The sequence below is a fragment of the Tenrec ecaudatus genome, chromosome 7 (assembly GCF_050624435.1).
Source record: "Tenrec ecaudatus isolate mTenEca1 chromosome 7, mTenEca1.hap1, whole genome shotgun sequence".
Classification (NCBI taxonomy): domain Eukaryota; kingdom Metazoa; phylum Chordata; class Mammalia; order Afrosoricida; family Tenrecidae; genus Tenrec; species Tenrec ecaudatus.
The window spans coordinates 133,071,657-133,089,276 of NC_134536.1; the positions used below are offsets into that span (position 1 = coordinate 133,071,657).

Genomic DNA, 17,620 nt, shown 5'->3' on the forward strand with positions numbered 1-17,620 from the left:
CATGGCGTCATCCATTCCATGATGCCATCCATTCCATGGAGGGCGTGCCTCTTTTGATGTGGGCACGCTACTGTACCAAGCCTAATGCCCTTCTCCAGGAACTGTTGTCTCCTAAGACAAGGCTCTCCCTCCTTACCTCTCAGGAGCATTCTGGCTGTTCTCCTTGCAAGACGGATTTGAGTAGGAGGCATTCACTAAACTGTGTAATACTATAATCCTCTCAAAGCAGACAGAGCCAAGAGGATGAACCCCTTTAGAAGACAAGAAACTGGGGCCCGCAGAAGTTAAGTAACTTGCCAAAGACCGCACTGCTAAGGGCAGGGCCCAGATAACCCGGGTCGTAGCATCTCTCCCTCCCCCCCCCCCCCCGGGGCCATGCTGTTGTAAAGGGAGACAGCTGCCAAGATGGTCCAGCAGGGTGTCCAGCGTTGGCCCCTTGGCCTGGTGTGAGAGGAGAGTGACCCCGGCCCCCACGCTCATACGGGAAGAGAGCTTTGTTCTCCGGACAAACAACAGCTTGGAAGTCATTCATCACCACACACAGAAGTTCGTCAGTTCCATTGCACGCCTAGCGGAAGAAAAATAACCTTGGTTTCTTAGTGACCGTGGGCCGCAAAGGCAGCCAAGGACACGGCGACCAGAGACCCTTCTCCGGCCAGGTCAGGGCACAGGGCCAGCAGGCCGAGCCTCTCCGCCCCCAGCAGATGGCACGGCCCCAGGAGGCAGCGCTGTGTAAGCAGCCCAGGTATCGGGCAGGCCTCCTCCCGCCCCGGCAAACACGCAGGCTGGGGCCCAGCCACCTAACCATCCAAAGCAAACAGGCCCTCTCCCAGGCTCGCTCGCGCGCACCCGAGGGGCTCCCACTGTCCTTGATTTAGCGGCGCTGTCGTGGGCGTCTTCAGGCGTGCTCATTAGGGAGAATTTGTGCCCATCCGCCCGAGAGCAGGGCCCCAGAGAGGGTGATTTTGCCAAGGGCTGGGATAAATCTGCTTGATTTAGGATCCACACAGAAGTTTTCAGACGCTTAAATCCCAGCCAGAGGCGCTTTCGGATGGGTCTGTGTTCCCCCTATGGGACATCAGTCCTTCCTGGCGTCAAATTTACCATCTCCAGCAGCCCCTGCACACCCCCCTTTTGCCCCTCCCCTTTTTAATTCTTCCTTAGTCCCTGAGTTTTAAAGTATTTCCATCTGGAAAGGACTAACCCCACCCGACCTCCACCCCCAGGGTGACCCTTGAGACCCAGATTCTCTTTCTTTGGCTGGTGCCATGCCTCCACCTGTCCCCGCCCCGCCCTCTTCATGCAAAGCTGGGCGCACACCTGGGGGTGAGATGCCCTGGTCTGCTCCGGCCACCCTAAAGTGTAGCGAGGGGGCTTCTGAGGGCTACCAGGCTGCAGCTGCCAGATCCAGCCACAGATCTGCTGCTCGCTCCCTCTGCGCCAGGGCCAGGGGAATGGAGCCAGAACCAGCTTGCACCGCAGCCTGGCCAGGAGCCGCAGGACAAGAGCTGCGGGAGATGATCAGGGTGGCAGCAGGCAGGAAGAAATGCTGCTGGGGCCGGGCTCAGAGACGCAGGCCTGCAATGACAATGCTTTATTTGAAGGCGTTTCCGCTGCGACTGAGGTTTCCATTTGGCAGTTTCCGCAGAAATCCCGTGGTGGCCTTGGTGACGGGGCCTGTGTGCTCTCCCGTCTCCCTTCTCTTCTTCGCGTCTTTGCTTCTGAGTCACCACTGACCCTTCGGTCTCCTCTGACAGTTTTCAAGTCGGGTGTTGCTCTTATGATCACCATTCTTTACTGTGTGGACCGCTCTGCTGTTTTCAAGGAAGTGTGACCCCGGGGTCCGCTCAGTTCAAGGATTATCTTCCCGGGCGAGAGTTTAGGGCGTCTTCTTCTGTTCTCCTACCGTTCCAGCTTGTCTGGCCATTTCTCCTCCAAATAAGAACTTGAGTCCTGCTCCCTATTTGCTTCCGCTCTGTCCAGAAACAGCTGTTGGGACCTCCGTGAGAACTGCCTGCGGTGGGAGCCGGGCACCTTCTAGTTCCTCTGGTCTCAGGGTAAATGAAGTTGTGACTTGTGTGGACTTGTTTCTTCTCCGCACGTTTGGCTTGACTTCTCACCCCTTTGCTCCCGCTGAGACGAGACCTATAGTTGTGTCTCAGATGGCTGCTCACAAGCTTCGAAGGCCCCGGGCGCCTCTCACCTCGCCAGGACACAGAGGAGGATTCTGTGAACAATGTTATGCCAGTTGACTAAGCTGTCCCATGAAACTACTGTTCCAAGTCTTTAAACCCAAAAAGGCAATGTTGAAAGGTGTGTGGGTATGTCTAAGAACGACCACATATCTCAAGTTGCACTTACCTATAGATCCCTCTAAAGCAGTAGAACTCAACCTGTAGGTAGAGACCCCATTGGGGGTCAAATGACCCTTTCACAGGGGTTGCCTAAGATCATTAGAAAACACATATTTCCAATGATCTTAGGAACTGAGACACCACTCCTCCATCTGTCTCCAGGCAGGTCCGCCCACATGCAGATCACTTATGAGTCCCTGGCGTGATGACATCCTCCCACCCATCACATACACCCCATACAAATACAGGTGTGTGTGAAAGGGTTGGCACCATAATGTACTTATACAGACCAGTCACACGTGTGTAAAGAGCAGCTACTGTGTGGAAAGCAGCTGCTGTGTTGAAAGCAGCTACTCTGTTAAAAGCAGCTACTGTGTGGAAAACAGCAGTATTAGAGATAAAACAACAACACTTCATGAACTATAATTATTGGTAAATGTAAAATCATGTACTGTAAAATCAACTACTGCAACAACAACAAATATATATATATATATATATACATATACATACCATGGGAACTTAATCTGGATGCTGATCAGTCTTTTTATATTCAGCTGTGGTTATATTCAATTTGTTACAATGAAAATACATTCTGCATATCAGATATTTATATTACAATTCATAACAGTAGCAAAACTACAGTTATGAAGTATCAATGAAACTAAATTTAGGGTTGGGGTTCACCACAACATGAGGAACTGTATTAAAGGGTCTCAGCACGAGGAAGGTTGAGAACCACTGCTCTAAAGGAACCCTGGTGGCATAGGAGTGATGAGATGGGTCACTTGCTGTAAGGTCAGCAGCTTTGCAGGAGAAAAACGAGGGTTTCCCCTCCCAGTCTCCGAAACCCACAGGGACAGTTCTACCCTGTCCTACTACTCGCTATGAGTCAACCCAACGGCAGTGGGTTCAAGTACAGCTTCTTCTATCATTGTCACGTATGCACAGCTCTGCACCTACTATCTTTTACTTTGCTTGCAATGTGCTCACCATATCCGCATCTGGTACCACTGTTCTCACCGCCTACAAGTTGGACTGGTGACCACAAGGTCAGCAGCTGGAGCCCACTTGCAGGAGAAAGACAAGGTTTTCAACTCCCATAAAGAGTCACAGTCTCATAGAGGAAAGAATAAGAAAATAAAAATTATATATATTGTATAATATAGATACATAAATATATACAGATAGGTGTATTTGTATACATATATATATATATATATATATATATATATATATATATATATATATATATATATATATATATGTCTATACAGCAAGGAAGCAGATGGACTTGGGCCTCTACTTTAATCTGACCTCAATACAAGAACGGTTTGTTTTAATAATGTGGCAATGTATGATACCTCCCTGACAGGATTGCCGAAGACAAAATGGGTGCATAAGCAAATGTGGTAAGAAAAGCTGATGGTGCCCAGCTACTGAAAAATACAGCATCTGGGGTCTTAAAGGCTTGAAGTTAAACAAGCAGCCATCTAGCAGGGAAGCAACAAAGTTCATATGGAAGAAGCACACTAGCCTGTGTGGTCATGAAATTTCGATGGAAATAGGTATCAGAAGTTCAAAAACAAGCAACCAAATTGACATGAAGGAGCACAAAGTGGAGACCTAAAAACCACCTCACAGAAGGGCCATATGGAAGGGATGATTTATCCAGCGTATAGTACACCACTGTTGAAACACTTAATTATCCTCTAGTCTTTAATATAGCCTCCCCCTACTATTATGATTTTAGGGGTTTTTTTAACTTAATTCTTGTTAGACCTACATATGTTCATTTGTATCATTAAGATCATTTGGTGCATGAAATCCAAGATAGATAAACCCTTCAGAAATAGTAACAGGAGTAATGAAATCCAAGATAGATAAACCCTTCAGAAATAGTAACAGGAGTAATGAAATCCAAGATAGATAAACCCTTCAGAAATAGTAATGGGAGTAATGATTCCTTGAGGATACAGAAAGAGGAGGGGGGGGGTTAAGGGGAAACTGATAGCAATGATGACTATATAACCCACCTAGAAGGGAACGAATAACAGAATCACAGGTGAAGAGATACATTGGATGATGGAACATATGTAGGGGGGGATAACAATAATAATAGTGATATTTAATATAACAAGAGGTCCTGGGGATAGGGTGGTGGAGGGTGGAGACAAAGGGGAGCTCATATGAAAGAGTATAAGAAGAAAGAAAATGTTTTGAAAATGATGGTGGCAGCAATTGAACTAATTGAACTGTGGATTGTTATATCTGTAAGAGCTCCCAATAAAATGGAAAGGGAAAAAAAGAGTCACAGTCTCAGGACCCCACATGGGCAGTTCTGCCTTATGCTGTAGGGTCACTGTGAGTCAGAATCAACTCAATGACATTGAGTATGAAGTGGGACTCTATAGAGCCCAGCCCACACCCCCTGATAGCCACCAATGAACATTGGTCTGTATTCTTATCTTCTAATGAAAAAGGACCATGCCACCTTTGTCCTCAGATGCTTGGCCATCCATGTTATGACATGGCTCATGGACTCGTTATTGTCCTTTATAATTGTGTAACATTCCATTGCATGTATGTACCAGGATTTGCTCCTCCAAACCCAAATAGGCCCCACCCCAGAGATTTAAGAGTCCTGGGATGTGGCTTGGGGATCAGAAATTTTAAAGGGGTTTTCACCAGATCCAGAGTGACTGGAACACGCCACCCTCATAAGCTGTGCCCTTGCCTCCTGTCTGGAATGCAACTGGGACATGCCAGGACCCCTTAGAAAGAGGGGCCGTCTCTGTTGAAAGAAACGGTCAGGTCTGCCTGGGTCCTCCCCGACAGAAGTTGATCTGAAGGACCAGAGGCTCACAGCCTGGTACTGTTGAAGGCTCTTCCTCCATGTGCCTCCAGTGTGTCACTGAGAATTGCCAATCTCCGCTTCGACTCATGCCCACGCCCGCCACCCACTGCCAGGTCCCCGGAGGCCACACCCAGATGGCTGACGGGTCTCACCCTTCCATCTCTCTGCCCACTGTCATGATTTTTAAATCTTGCCTTTATTCCTCTGCCCGAGAAACTTCTGCGACCCCTGCTGGTTTTTATTTCACTAGCCAAATTTCAAGCAAAGTAACTGTCCATCATCAACCTTACACACAGATTCCCCCGGGGGGGGGGGGGGTTGTGACAACACGGGTTCTGATGAGTACGTCTGGCAGTGAGGAGGTGGGGCCCTGACTCTGCATCTCTTAACAAGCTCCCAGGAGCTACCAAGCTGCTGGCCTTGACGCACACTTGGAGAAGCAAGGAGCCGTGCAATGTGCCTATCCCAGATATTCCATCTGCTCTGAAATTTGGAGCTAAGGGATGTGAGATCCGGAAAGTTGACCCATGATTTACCCAAAGTCTTATCACATCACTGGGTTCCTCATCCAGAGAGCCCTCCTCCATGCCCAGCCCTGGCAGGTGACAGAAGTGGGCACTCACATGGGGGTCAGGAGGAGCCAGACCGGAAGGTATGTCCTATCTGAAGGCAAAGGCAAGGAAAGACGCTCTCAGGGGGTGAAGGAGGTATGTCGGTGAAAACCATGGCCTTGAAGATAAGCCCTGGTCTGGGCGTCTTCATTCTGATTTGGGGAGCCAAGGGGGACCCTGGGAGACAGGGCATGGGAGAAGCCCTGCCCAAGGCCCTGGGGGATGTGGCGCACACCCTGCTCCCCTGGCCCTTGAACGCCATGCTAAGCCACTGCTCTCGTGCACAGCCTAACCAAGAGCATGCCTGTCTCCTTGCAGGTTTGGGAAGCAATTGAATTTCAGCTGAGTCCAGCCACACGGTGGCCGCCAGCAGGACGACACGCAGACAGAGGCTCCGCTCTCCCCCATGCAGCTTCAGGAGAGACCTGCAGGCGCTGGGAACCCAGAGACTGTGGTTCCAAGGGGAAAGGGGCTTTTCTCTTCAAGGGTGATGCCCTTGGGGGGCAGGACTGAGAGGAGCATCCTCACTGTGGTTTCTGACGTTGCCGGCAGTGCCAGGTGATACCCGGGTAGGTGCTGGGATAGGAGGAGGGGTTCCACTCACCCCCGTCCTCAACCAAGTAAAGAAAGCTGGGTGTGGCAGTGGTGTTTCACTTGGATGCTCACAAACCTTTGTGACTGCGGGGAGGGGGGACGTTCGTACTGATGGGATGGGGGTGGGTGTCCAGACTCCCCATGGACCCTGTGCACAACAGGCCGCAATGCTTCCCGGTCCTGCACCAGCCCCCCAATCGCCATAGTGTCTGAGCCCATCTTAGCTCTCCACTTGCCCCCTGCCCCCCGCCTACCCCATCTGAGACGCCCAGGAACGGCCAAAGGCAAGGAGGTGGAATCTTGACTGGGCACCTGAACCCCAGTCCTGGTCTCCCAAACCAAACCAAACCCCTCCGCACCGTCACCCTCAGGGCCTGATGACCTGTGGGTGGCCCCGGAATTAGCTGAGTCCCCACAGGCTGCCATCCATGCCACATTCAGAGAAAACTGGGTGCTCCTCCACCTTCTCCCCAAGGGCTGCCATCTCTGGAGATGGGCCGTGGGCACCTCAGGCTCCCTCGGCCACTTTGTGTTCTGTGGGGCTGAGGCCCAAGCACTCAAATAACATACGGCTGCTTTGGAGTTGGTGGGGTAAGGGCTTCATCGAGCCAACACAGGGAGGCTGGCCCATGGGGTGACCCCCCAGAGATCTGTTGGCCATCCGGCCGGGCTGTAGGGTGGGAGCAGCAAGGCTCCGGTTCAGCAGTAGCAGGGTGGGTGGGGTGGGGAGTAAAGTGTAGGGCAGGAGCAGGCGGGCACCTGAGTCTGAAGCGAACCATGTAGAGATGTTCGTGCACGGCTTCCCTTATCTCTGGCCGACAAATGCAGGAGCTCCTGTCTGGAGAGGGAGCAGGGAGATAGACCGTGTCCTCACTGGTTTTCTCCCCCGCTTTCACGAGGAGGAACAGGATCTTGCAGACGATAAAAGCCTTACAGTGCAGAGCTCGACAGGCCCATAAAGCTCCTCTAAGCCCAGCTGAGACTTGGTATAATTAGAAACCTCCAGTCAAGGGAGTGGGGGCTGGGCCTGGCTTGCTCTTATACAGCTAGTGGGTGACAAAGGTCCCCTCCTCAAAGAGGCTTTCCCTGACCGCTCCATGGGGAGCCACCACCCCACAGTGGCCATTGAGTCCATTCCAACTCATGGGGACCTCAGAGTGTTAGAAAGGAACTGTGCCCAATTTGGGGGTCCCCGCCCCCCTCAATCACTGGCGATCTGGAAGTAGATAGGGCGCCAGGCCTTCTTCTGAGGCACCTCGGGGTTGACTGGAACCCGCACCCTCACCCCACCTTTCGGTTAGCACCTGAGTGCGGTATCCATTGGCTTAACCAGCCCTGTTTCATTTGCTTCATCACACCATGGTGTTTGTTTTGTCTTGGTTCTCAATCATCCGCAACACCCACACACCAGACTGGAAGCCGCAGAAGCCTCCGGGGCCCAACTGCCAGGCTCACCACTGTGTTCACAGCACAGTCAGTGCTCAGGGTGTCTTCTCCCCCTGGTGCTGTTTCCCCCACCCCCCACCCCTGGGCAGGCCTCGTCCGTCTGGTTTGCTGCGGCGGCCCAGCAGCTGGACATCCCGGTTCTTCGGCACATAGTCCCAGTAACATCTACAGTCGGAGGAAGACAAAACAGATCACTGACAGCCTTCCTCCAGAAACCTCCCCCAGGAGTCTGTGGGACACACACACACACACACACACGCGCGCGCGCGCCCTGGAGATGGAGCGTGGAGCTCTCCAGGGGCCTAGTGAGTCACCATCATGTTCCTGGCTCCCTGCAATAACCCAGGTCTTCCCAAGTTGGCAAGTCTGTCACTTTGGATCTCCTGCATCCTGGGTCCTCAGGCCTTATCGACAGGTGTGCGGCATGGCGTGGCGTGTCCCCAGTGGAGTGTGAACCTGGAACACTCTCTAAAGCGGGAGAGGAAATGAAGAAGAGAGCAGACAGCCGGGGCATCTTGGGCCACTGGTGTCCTGCTGTGTTAGTCGAGGTAGACTAGAGAAACAAAATTCATAAACACTCATATTTTCTATGAGAGTTTAAAGGGTAATTGTACATTAAGCATCCCAACCCAGTCCAGTCCAAGCCCATAAGTCCGACATTAGCCCATATGTCCAACACTGATCTACAAAGTCCTCCTCAATCTCACAAAACACACCCAATGACGTGATTGCAGGAGGAAAGCCAAATCAGCGTGTAAGCATCTCAGCACTGGCAGGGGTCTCCACACGGCTGCTCCAGCACCCAGGGCTGCATGAGGGCAGGTCTATGCAGCTTCTCCTCAGGGTTGTCTCACAGGAAGTGAGCCTTGCCAGCTGAGGCAGAGAACTAGCTAAGGCTGCCGCAACTGGTCCGACTATCAGAGAGCAAGAGACCAGACAGGTGAGGCTTGCCGAGCCATTTAGCTCTGTGTCCTTCAATTGATCCCACATGTGTTCATCTGCCAGGTTGGCACAATCAACTTACCTATCACACCCGCCAAGCAGGTCACAGGCAAAGTGCATGCAGTGATGGGCAAGTGAGCGTCCCGTGCCAAGCAAACTCTCCCACTAAAGGTTTGGCCTTGGTGTGGACACCTGCTTGGGCCCAGGACATCTGCCCCCAAGTTCATTGATCTCTACAAATGAGTGAGACAGGTGGGCGAACTGTTTTGAAGAGCCTCTCCATCAAGCCCCTGGGTTCAATATGACCATGAAGGTATCTGAGGCCACACCTGGCCAAAATGGGGACTTTTCCTAATATTCTTTGAGAAGCAGCCTGACCAAGGACTCCAGCCCAGTCCTTACTGGGATTCTTCCAATCTTTGGACAGGAAGTGTCAATTGTGAAGGACTCCCTTGGGGAGGTGAAATGTGGTTTGCTCAGATCTTGCCAAAAAAAGAATTTTTAGGAAAGCAGATACATTGTAGTAGGTTGAATAACTATAATTCTTGACCCGATTAGTGGAATTCCACCCCCCACCCCCCAATGTTCACATCCATCCAGAAACGCCGCCTGTGACCTTACTGGAGATAGTGTCTCTCTGCAGATACACTTAGTCAAGATGAGGTCAGACTGAATCGGGGTGGGACTGACGTCCCATAGGACTGGTGCCCTTGTAAGAAGAGAAGGGGCCGCACAGACCCACGCAGAGGAAGGACAGACGTGTGAAGACGAAGGCAGAAATCGGAATGAGATGCCAGCACAAGCCAGGGAACGTCAGGATTGCCAGCAGCAAGGGAGAGGAGAGGAAGGGCTCTCGCCGAGAACCCCCAGAGGGAGCGTGGGCCTCCTGACACCCTGATTTCAGGCTTCAAACTTCCAGAGCTCTTAGAGAAGACGTGTCTACTTTTTTTCATAGCCACTCATTTTGTGGTCATCTGTTTACAACATCCCTGGGAACGTCAAGCAATTGTGCATCCAAAGGCTCCCTGCAGCCTCATGGGACCAGACTAGACTTTCTTACCCCTTGAATTTGGGTTTGGCCTTGCGACTCCTGTGGCCGATGGTGTGCTAGCACAGGCTTGAAGCCGGCTTCTTTTGTTAATCTGAGTTGACAGGAGAAACGGATTCTTAGACATTCATATGTGTGTGAATGTCCAACTCCCACATACATGTGAGACCACTGAAAATACCATGGTTTGGGTCAGGTTCACTTTTGTCCTCAAAACAACGTCCTTGTTTTTCAACACTTACAAGAAGTCCTGTGCAGGAGATGTACCTAAGGCCGTGTGTCATTTGATCTCGTGACCGCTGCCTCCAGGCACACTGATCGTGGGTCCATGCAAGACAAAATCCTGGACCGACTTCACTCCTCTCTGTTTACCATGTTACCTTCTGGTCCAGGGTCGCTGAGTCAGAATCGACTACATGGCACTGAGATCAAGCTCCGGCTGGTGAAAATTGAGAATCTGCTCCCCACCTTCAACTAGAGCTGCCTGTCTCAAATGTAGTACATTTGAGGGATTGGGGGAGAGATTCTATAAGACAAGGGAAATAATGATGAACGACGAGAGGTTAAATAAGTCTGAGCAAGATGAATGACAGGTGTGCTTGTTCTTTGGTTAATTTTTGAGCCTTCCCCTCAGGCTTGCACATCCTCCCAGCTGGTCTCAGAGTCCCCCAGGAGAACAAGGTCCCACATCCCAAGCTTGTCATCCAACTCCCTTGGTGTCACTCACCAGACAGTCTTCTCCCTGAGAAGGGCTGAGCTGAAGCCTAGACACCTCTGCCCTCGCCCTTTTCCCTGTAAGGGATGTACCTGGGACAGGTGGGCCTTATCTTCTGCCCCTTAGCTCCGGTTTGGAAAGCACTTTATCATTGTGCGGATGTGTCTATTGAGTGAGTCCATCGGGCATACCTATGTTGGACGGTGGGGGTGGGCAGCCTGTCCCTTCCTTATCTCGAGGCTTGCTCAGATGGAAAGAGGCTCGTGCTCCCCGGCTCTGTTGACTCTGCCCTCTCTGCCTATTGTACCTGGGATTGATCCGGGGGTATTTGTTTGCCTTCTTTTTCCTCCAATCTCCCCGATTAGTTCAGCCTCAGAAAGTTCCTTATCGCACACCCCCCCGGATGTCAGGCCCGCGCTGCCATCAGGCCAAGCCATGTCAGCACCTCCATTAATTGATTTTGCCCTCCCCCTTTTGGGAAAGCACAAATTGGCTCTGCCCATTAACAGCAATAATTCTCTGAAAGAGGTTATAAATCACGCCCTGGGCCCACCCCCTCGATCACAGGAGGGTGGTGCCCATGTGGGGAGGTGTCAGGCGGAGAGATGGAAGGGCTAGTGAGTAGGTGTGGGCCTTCCTGCAGGTTCCCACCTAAACCTGCCCGAGATGGAAGGGCTAGTGAGTAGGTGTGGGCCTTCCTGCAGGTTCCCACCTAAACCTGCCCAACCAACCGCTGACCTCACGAGACCACAGCCGACAAGAGGGAGCACGTATGACAGGCAGCAGCCCAGAGAGAGGGCCAGCACTTGATAGATCGGCATGGCTTGAGCAAAGGAAGTGGCAAGGAGGGCAGAGCTTCCTCTAGGGAGCACAGTGCTTTGGGCACCTCACGAGCAGACCACCCCCAAGTTCTACCATTAGGTTACTTGTCTTTCACTTTTGTAGCCTGGGGAGTTTCAGAAGTCCCCAGGAAGCTGGTAAGGCAGACTCTCTGAGACGCAGTTAGATGATCCCCGTGGGCTTGGCTTTGGGTGCTTTCCTGAAAGCGCTGGGGCATGAGGGTGGTCCACAGAGAACACCTGCCAGCGAGCAGAGAGGAAGGCGTGCCCGGCGGACCAGAGACAGCGGCCAGGAAAGGCACGAGACCGGACAGGTCCAGCCAACCCCCCCAGCCCGTAGCGAGGCCTGCACAGGTAGTACATGCACCAGAGTGTACTGCCCGCAGAGAGTCTGGTGCCCCTTCCCAAGGATGGTAACGCTGACGCAGGGCTCCCTCTACCAGTCCGGGACGCCGGCAAACCCCTCCCCACCCACAGCCACCCCTGCCCATTGCTTTCCCTCACTTCTCCCCTGCATCTAATCCATCCTCTTTCCCTTTATTGACTTCCGACTCAAAACCACGGTCATAGCTTATAAGGGGTGCTCCGACCCAGCAGGGCCAGTCCGTGCTGAAGAGGTTGCTCAGTCCCCACCTTTGATCCTCCTGCACTCTTCGCATGTTAAGAGCTTCTCTGGTGCCACAAAGTGGAATTTAACTTTGTGGCCTGGGACCTGCTGCCACATCTCCCCCACACTCGAGGGACAAGCCGGGCAAGGAGAAGGTACATGTCTTCAGGCTCGCTCTTCTCCTTCAGGACACACTCGCCTTCCCCAGGTGCTCTTCGAGGAAGCCCCTGGGCCCCTGGGAGGTAGAAGGCGTGGAGGGAATGGTTTCAGTAGGTCCTCCCACCCAAAGGACCTCGGAATTCCAGAGAAACCGAGCCCCCGGCACACCACCCTCAGCGCCACTTCTTACCCACCTAACAGATGAGAGGCACCATTGCCAGGGAAGATCACCCAGTAAGCAGAGTCAGTACAGGCTGGCTTTCGATTAATTGCTAATCTGTCATGCACAATTCCACTACTACAGATTAGTAAAGAAGCACAAGGAAGCCCGTGCTTACCTGCTTATGAAGTAATCCAGCCGGGGAGCTCCACCTTAACCCCGCACCTGGGACAGGGTCAGGAAGTTCTTAACATCCGACTTCCGTTCACCTCAACGCATTGGGTCATTTAGTTGGAGGTGGTTTTATTTGTTTTGAGAAAGATCCTTCTACCAGATGACAGTACTACATCCTATCCCTCTCTCAATCATTTATGTACCTGAAACTAGTAAAATTCTCCCCTTCTAGTACCTGTAGAATACCTCTCTCTCTTCCCCTCCCTCTTTCCCCCCTCCTGTGCTTTCTCTTTTCTCCTTCTTTTCCTCCTCTTCCTCCTCTTCCTCCTCCTCCTCCTCCTCCTCCTCCTCCTCCTCCTCCTCCTCCTCCTCCTTCTTCTTCTTCTTCTTCTTCTTCTTCTTCTTCTTCTTCTTCTTCTTCTTCTTCTTCCAGAAACCAATATTCCATGGTGTGAACATACCAGCCACAGTATCTGCCACTCCCAAAACTCCTTCAATGCCAATACCTGTGCATGTGGTATCTATCTACCCACCTGGTGGCAGCTGAGCAGCCGATGGCAGCACTGTATGGCCCCATCCTTCCCACCAGACCCCTGTGAAATGGCCAGTAGAGAGGGCTGCCTCGGGTGCACAGCCTCTCCATGGAGGACCTAAGCTGAGAAATACAAAGGCATGACTCAGCGGGCCGCAGGAGCTGAAGCTGACCAGATGCCAGCAGGGCAGCCTCTGAGGCAGACAGAGGGAGACAAGCATCTCTGGAGAGGGAGCGACATGGAGCAGAGTGGTCAAGCCACATGAGTAGTGGAGATGGAGTGAAGAGTCAGGCTTAGGTGTGCCAGACCCTGGCTGTGCCTGGGTTCCTACGGTAAATGACCTCAGTCGTCTGGGAGAACCAGCGAGAGATCCCCATTTAAATAAACCTTTCAAGGCTCAAAACCAAGAAGCACTCCTGTAACTATTGGGAAGTAAAGGGACACCCAACCATGGCCTAGACAAACAGAGCCATTCCTAGCAGGGCCTGGCTGGTCTTTCTGGTGATTCTCCAGCCCTACCCCTTGTGGAGACAAGATGGCTTTTGGGGTCTGTGCATTCCAGGAACAAAGAACGGAAGAGGTGGAACCAGCTGCATCTAAGCTCTTTATCAGGACAGGACAGCTCCCCACAAAACCCTCTGACCAACTTCAGCCCCAGTCTAATAGGCCAGCAAAGGCAACTTGGAAAAGTAGATACAGGGGACACTGTGACTCATCCGGCCCCCTTAACACTGCTGTGCCCCTCTCTCCAGCCCCTGATGGGTCCTCAGTTCCAGTGGGCTGGCCAGCATGTTACTCTTCCTCAGTGGACTGTCTACAGGCTGCTGGAGCTGTTCTCTCTGCAGGTGCACAGAGCTAGAAATGCCTGAGTGGCTGACTGGTGCAGGACAGGGAAGCCCAACTGCCCTGGCTCCAGTGGAAGTAACCCAAGTGTACTTGACCCTCCAGAGCTCCCCAGGAACCAGGCTGAGGCTGGGACGATGACACGTCCTTTGGCATCTCCTGCTTCCTTGTCCTGCATGTCCTGCTGTCTTATTGGTCATCACTGGCTAGTCTGCAAACCCCCCTGTTAGGGACTGCTGCTGGGGAACCTGGTTCAAGACGGGGAGAGCAAGACTGCCATGATGGATTTAGGCCAGTAGTGCCCGTGGCCTGGAGCTGGCAGCTGCAAACCCAGGGTCTGCTAGGAAGAAGGGGATGGGAATCCACTGGGACTAATGGCCCATTGAAGCAAGGTCACTATAGACAACAGTGGGAATCGCCCATGAGTAAGCAGAGTACACATGAACACAATGGAGGTAACCATCCATAAAGACAAACGACCTACCGAGGTCACAACCTAAAAACAGTATGTACACCACGAAGTAAGTCAGGCACGAAGGGACAATGATTGAGCGACCCCCCCCCCCCTTACTCAGAATTGTCAGGAAACAGGCAAATCCTTTGGGACAAAAGAGGAATGGTCTTTGGGAGGGACCAACAGGCCTCCTCACCCCAGTCCTCATCCAAATCCTCTTAGAACAAGAAACCAAGGGGCGAAAGCTGCAACTGTCACTGTGTTGGATTCTAAGGGTTGCAGCCTTCAGTATGGATCACAGTTCAATGGGGAGAATATGAAACCCTCACATCGATTGATCAATCAATGATAGAGGGAGAAAAGGTTGAAGTTGTCAGGGTTTTATCTCACTTGGATCCACAATCCATGTTCCTGGAAGCAGCAGTCCAGAGATCAGATGACACCTGGCATCAGGTAAATCTCCTGCACAAGGTTCTTTAAAGCATTAAACAGCAAGGACATCTCTTTGAGGACAAAGGTACACGTGACCCAAGCCATGATATTTTCCATTGCCTCACAGGCATGTGAGAGTTGGACATTGACTAAGGAAGACAAGTAAAAATCAATGCATTGAACTATAGCATTGGTGAATAACACTGAACGTACTATGGACTGTCAAAAAAAGAATACAAACAGATCTGTCTTGGAAGTACATCCAGAATGCTCCTTGGTGGCAACAATGGGAGATTTGGTCCTGTGGTCAGGAGAGACCAGTCCCTGGAGAAGAACATCATGCTTGGTGGAGCGGAGCGGCGGTGACAAAGAGGAAGGCTCTGGACAAGATGGATGGACACAGTGGCTGCAGCGAGGGGCTCAGATGTAAGAAGCCCCGAGAGGCTGGCACAGGCGTGGGCAGTGTTCGTCCTGCTGTGCACAGGGCCACGGTGAGTCAGCACTGATTCGATGTCACCTAACCACAACCAGGGTCGCTAGCAATCCTGGTTCTGCCCGCCTGGCTCCAGGAGCTTCTTCCAGGTGCCCAGGCTCAGCTTCCTCCCTCCCTCCTAGTGCCCATCCTCCTGAGAAGGAGCAGAGAGTGGACTCAGCTGAGTGGACCCATTTCTATGGCACTCACACCACCCCTCAAGCTCCCTAGAGAGCACCTGGCCAGGGCCTGAGCCATCTTTTTTTTGTTTGTTTGTTTGTTTGTTTAATATAGAATATCACATCATCCCATAGTTCAATTGCATCAAGCAGAATTGTACAATTGTTATCACAATCAGTGTTCCAATGACATTGTCTCCCCTTCACACACACACACACACACACACACACACACACACACCACCTCCACCATTGTACCTCCCTCCCTCATGAAACCTTTATTCTTTTTGCTGTCTAGAGGTTCATCGATCCTGGGTTTCATACAACAAAAAACGGGAAAAGCATGTAACACACCTTCAGGAGGGTGACGTCCCCTGGCATGACACCGCAGAGCCGCCTTAAAGAAGCGGGGAAGGGGAGACAGGGCAGCCACTTCAGCAGACATGCGGGAGAGATTCCTCCCAAAGCGAAACATACGAGTTAGCCGTAGCCGAAACGGAGGACAGGACCAAACCCGCTGCTGCCAGGTCGAGTGTGGACCCTTTGGGCAGAACCGAGCTGGGCCATGGCATTCCCACGGCCGCAGCTCCTCACAGAAGAGGATGGTCACACCGTGCTCCCTGGGAGCAGAAGCTGGCTGGAAACAGCTGGTCCCTCATTTAGCAGCAGAGTGCTTAACCACCGCACCACCACTGCCCCTCCCCTAGAGGGCCGAGCAATTCCACTCCTAGCAATTCCACTCGAGAGAAGCAAAATCTACAGCCACCCAGACACTGAGATCCAAAGGCTTGTTACAGCATTCATCATAATGCGCCCCCCACAAAAAAGGGGGGGGGAGGAGGATTACCCAAAGTGTACCAACATGAGAAAACAGAAGTGGTCTCTGCGTACAGTGGAGTGCATTATCCAGTCCTATCCTCAACCCAACCCCAACTCACTGCCCTCGAGAAGATGCTGACCCCACGGGGCAGGGTAGAGCTGGCCCTGTGGGTTTTTTAGTCTGTTTACCAGAATTAAAAGCCCCCTCTTTCTCCCAAGGAGCATCAGTAGTTTCAAACTGCTGACCTTGCTGATCACAGCCCAATGCATAACCACTAGGCCACCAGGGCTCCTTGAGCATATTAAGGCCAGTGAAAGAATCCAGTCGCCATGAAGCACCCACGGCGGTCCTGTGGGACCATTTCTCAGAGGGATCCAGACCAGATAAATCCATGGAGACAGGACAAAGATTAGTGGTAGCCAGGGACTGAGAATGAGGCAGGGGGCGGAGGGAGCAGCCTGCAGAGCCTGGGGGGTGGGAGGGGGAGATAGCTAAGGGGTATGGGGTTTCTTTTTGAGGTAATGAAATGTCCTAAAATTGATTGCGGGGATGGTCACACGACTGTGAATACACTAGAAGCCAATGACTTGAACACTTGAAATGGGTGAATTTTATGACATGTGAATTATATCTACAATAAAGCCATCACACACACACACACACACACACACACACACAAACACACAAAGCCGCTGCTAATGCTCCGGGCCTAGGATATATGCTCAGCTTCCTTTTTATTCACACATATATCTCACCAACATATTATCCTCTGACGGGAAGGGCTTCAAGCAAAGCACACTATCAGCAAAAGTTATGAGGCAAATGCGTCCAATTTATTAGGAGCATCAGCCCTGAGGCTGTCCCTGCGTGAGGCTGTCATTTGTCTATTTGCGCTGCCCTGATTTGTCACCCAGTGCGCTCTTCCCCACACCCCCAGATAGGCGGGTGGAGCCGCACAGTCCCATGGTGTGGCCAGGGCAACTGAGCGGAGATGTGTTCACTCCCATGTGGTTTGCTCCCCAGCCCCCACTCCCTCCCCAGCTCGGGGTATGTGACTCCTTCAGGGTGAGAGGCTGGGGGTTGCTGAAGGCACCTACTGGGGCCCAGACAGAGGGGGGAGGTATACTAGATGTGGTCCAGAAACACCCATCCCATGTGGAGGCTGTGAGTGAGCCACGGTGGCCTCAGAAACACCTGGGTGGCCTCTTTGAGGGGTCCTGGTGGCCACTGACTTGCCGTTCCCTCTGCAGAAGGACAACAAAAAAAAAGGCCGTGGTGGGGGTTGACAGGCCTGTTTGCATTCGCACCGTGCACTAAGTGCAGCCAAGCTCAGCCGCACTGTTCAAACAGACTCCCAGCCTGCAGACACCTGTCCCAGGAG

The 17,620-nt window shown here is 52.2% G+C and overlaps 1 protein-coding gene across 1 annotated transcript in view; it reads left to right on the plus strand.

The window, feature by feature from the left end:
- Window positions 1–10,330, plus strand: part of LOC142452515 (kinesin-like protein KIF6) — a 134,449-nt gene extending 124,119 nt beyond the window's left edge. Inside the window, exon 9 of the mRNA XM_075553796.1 lies at window positions 10,245–10,330. Coding sequence (XP_075409911.1) covers window positions 10,245–10,330 — 86 coding nt within the window. The remainder of the gene's footprint in view (window positions 1–10,244) is intronic.
- Window positions 10,331–17,620: the final 7,290 nt, after the last annotated feature.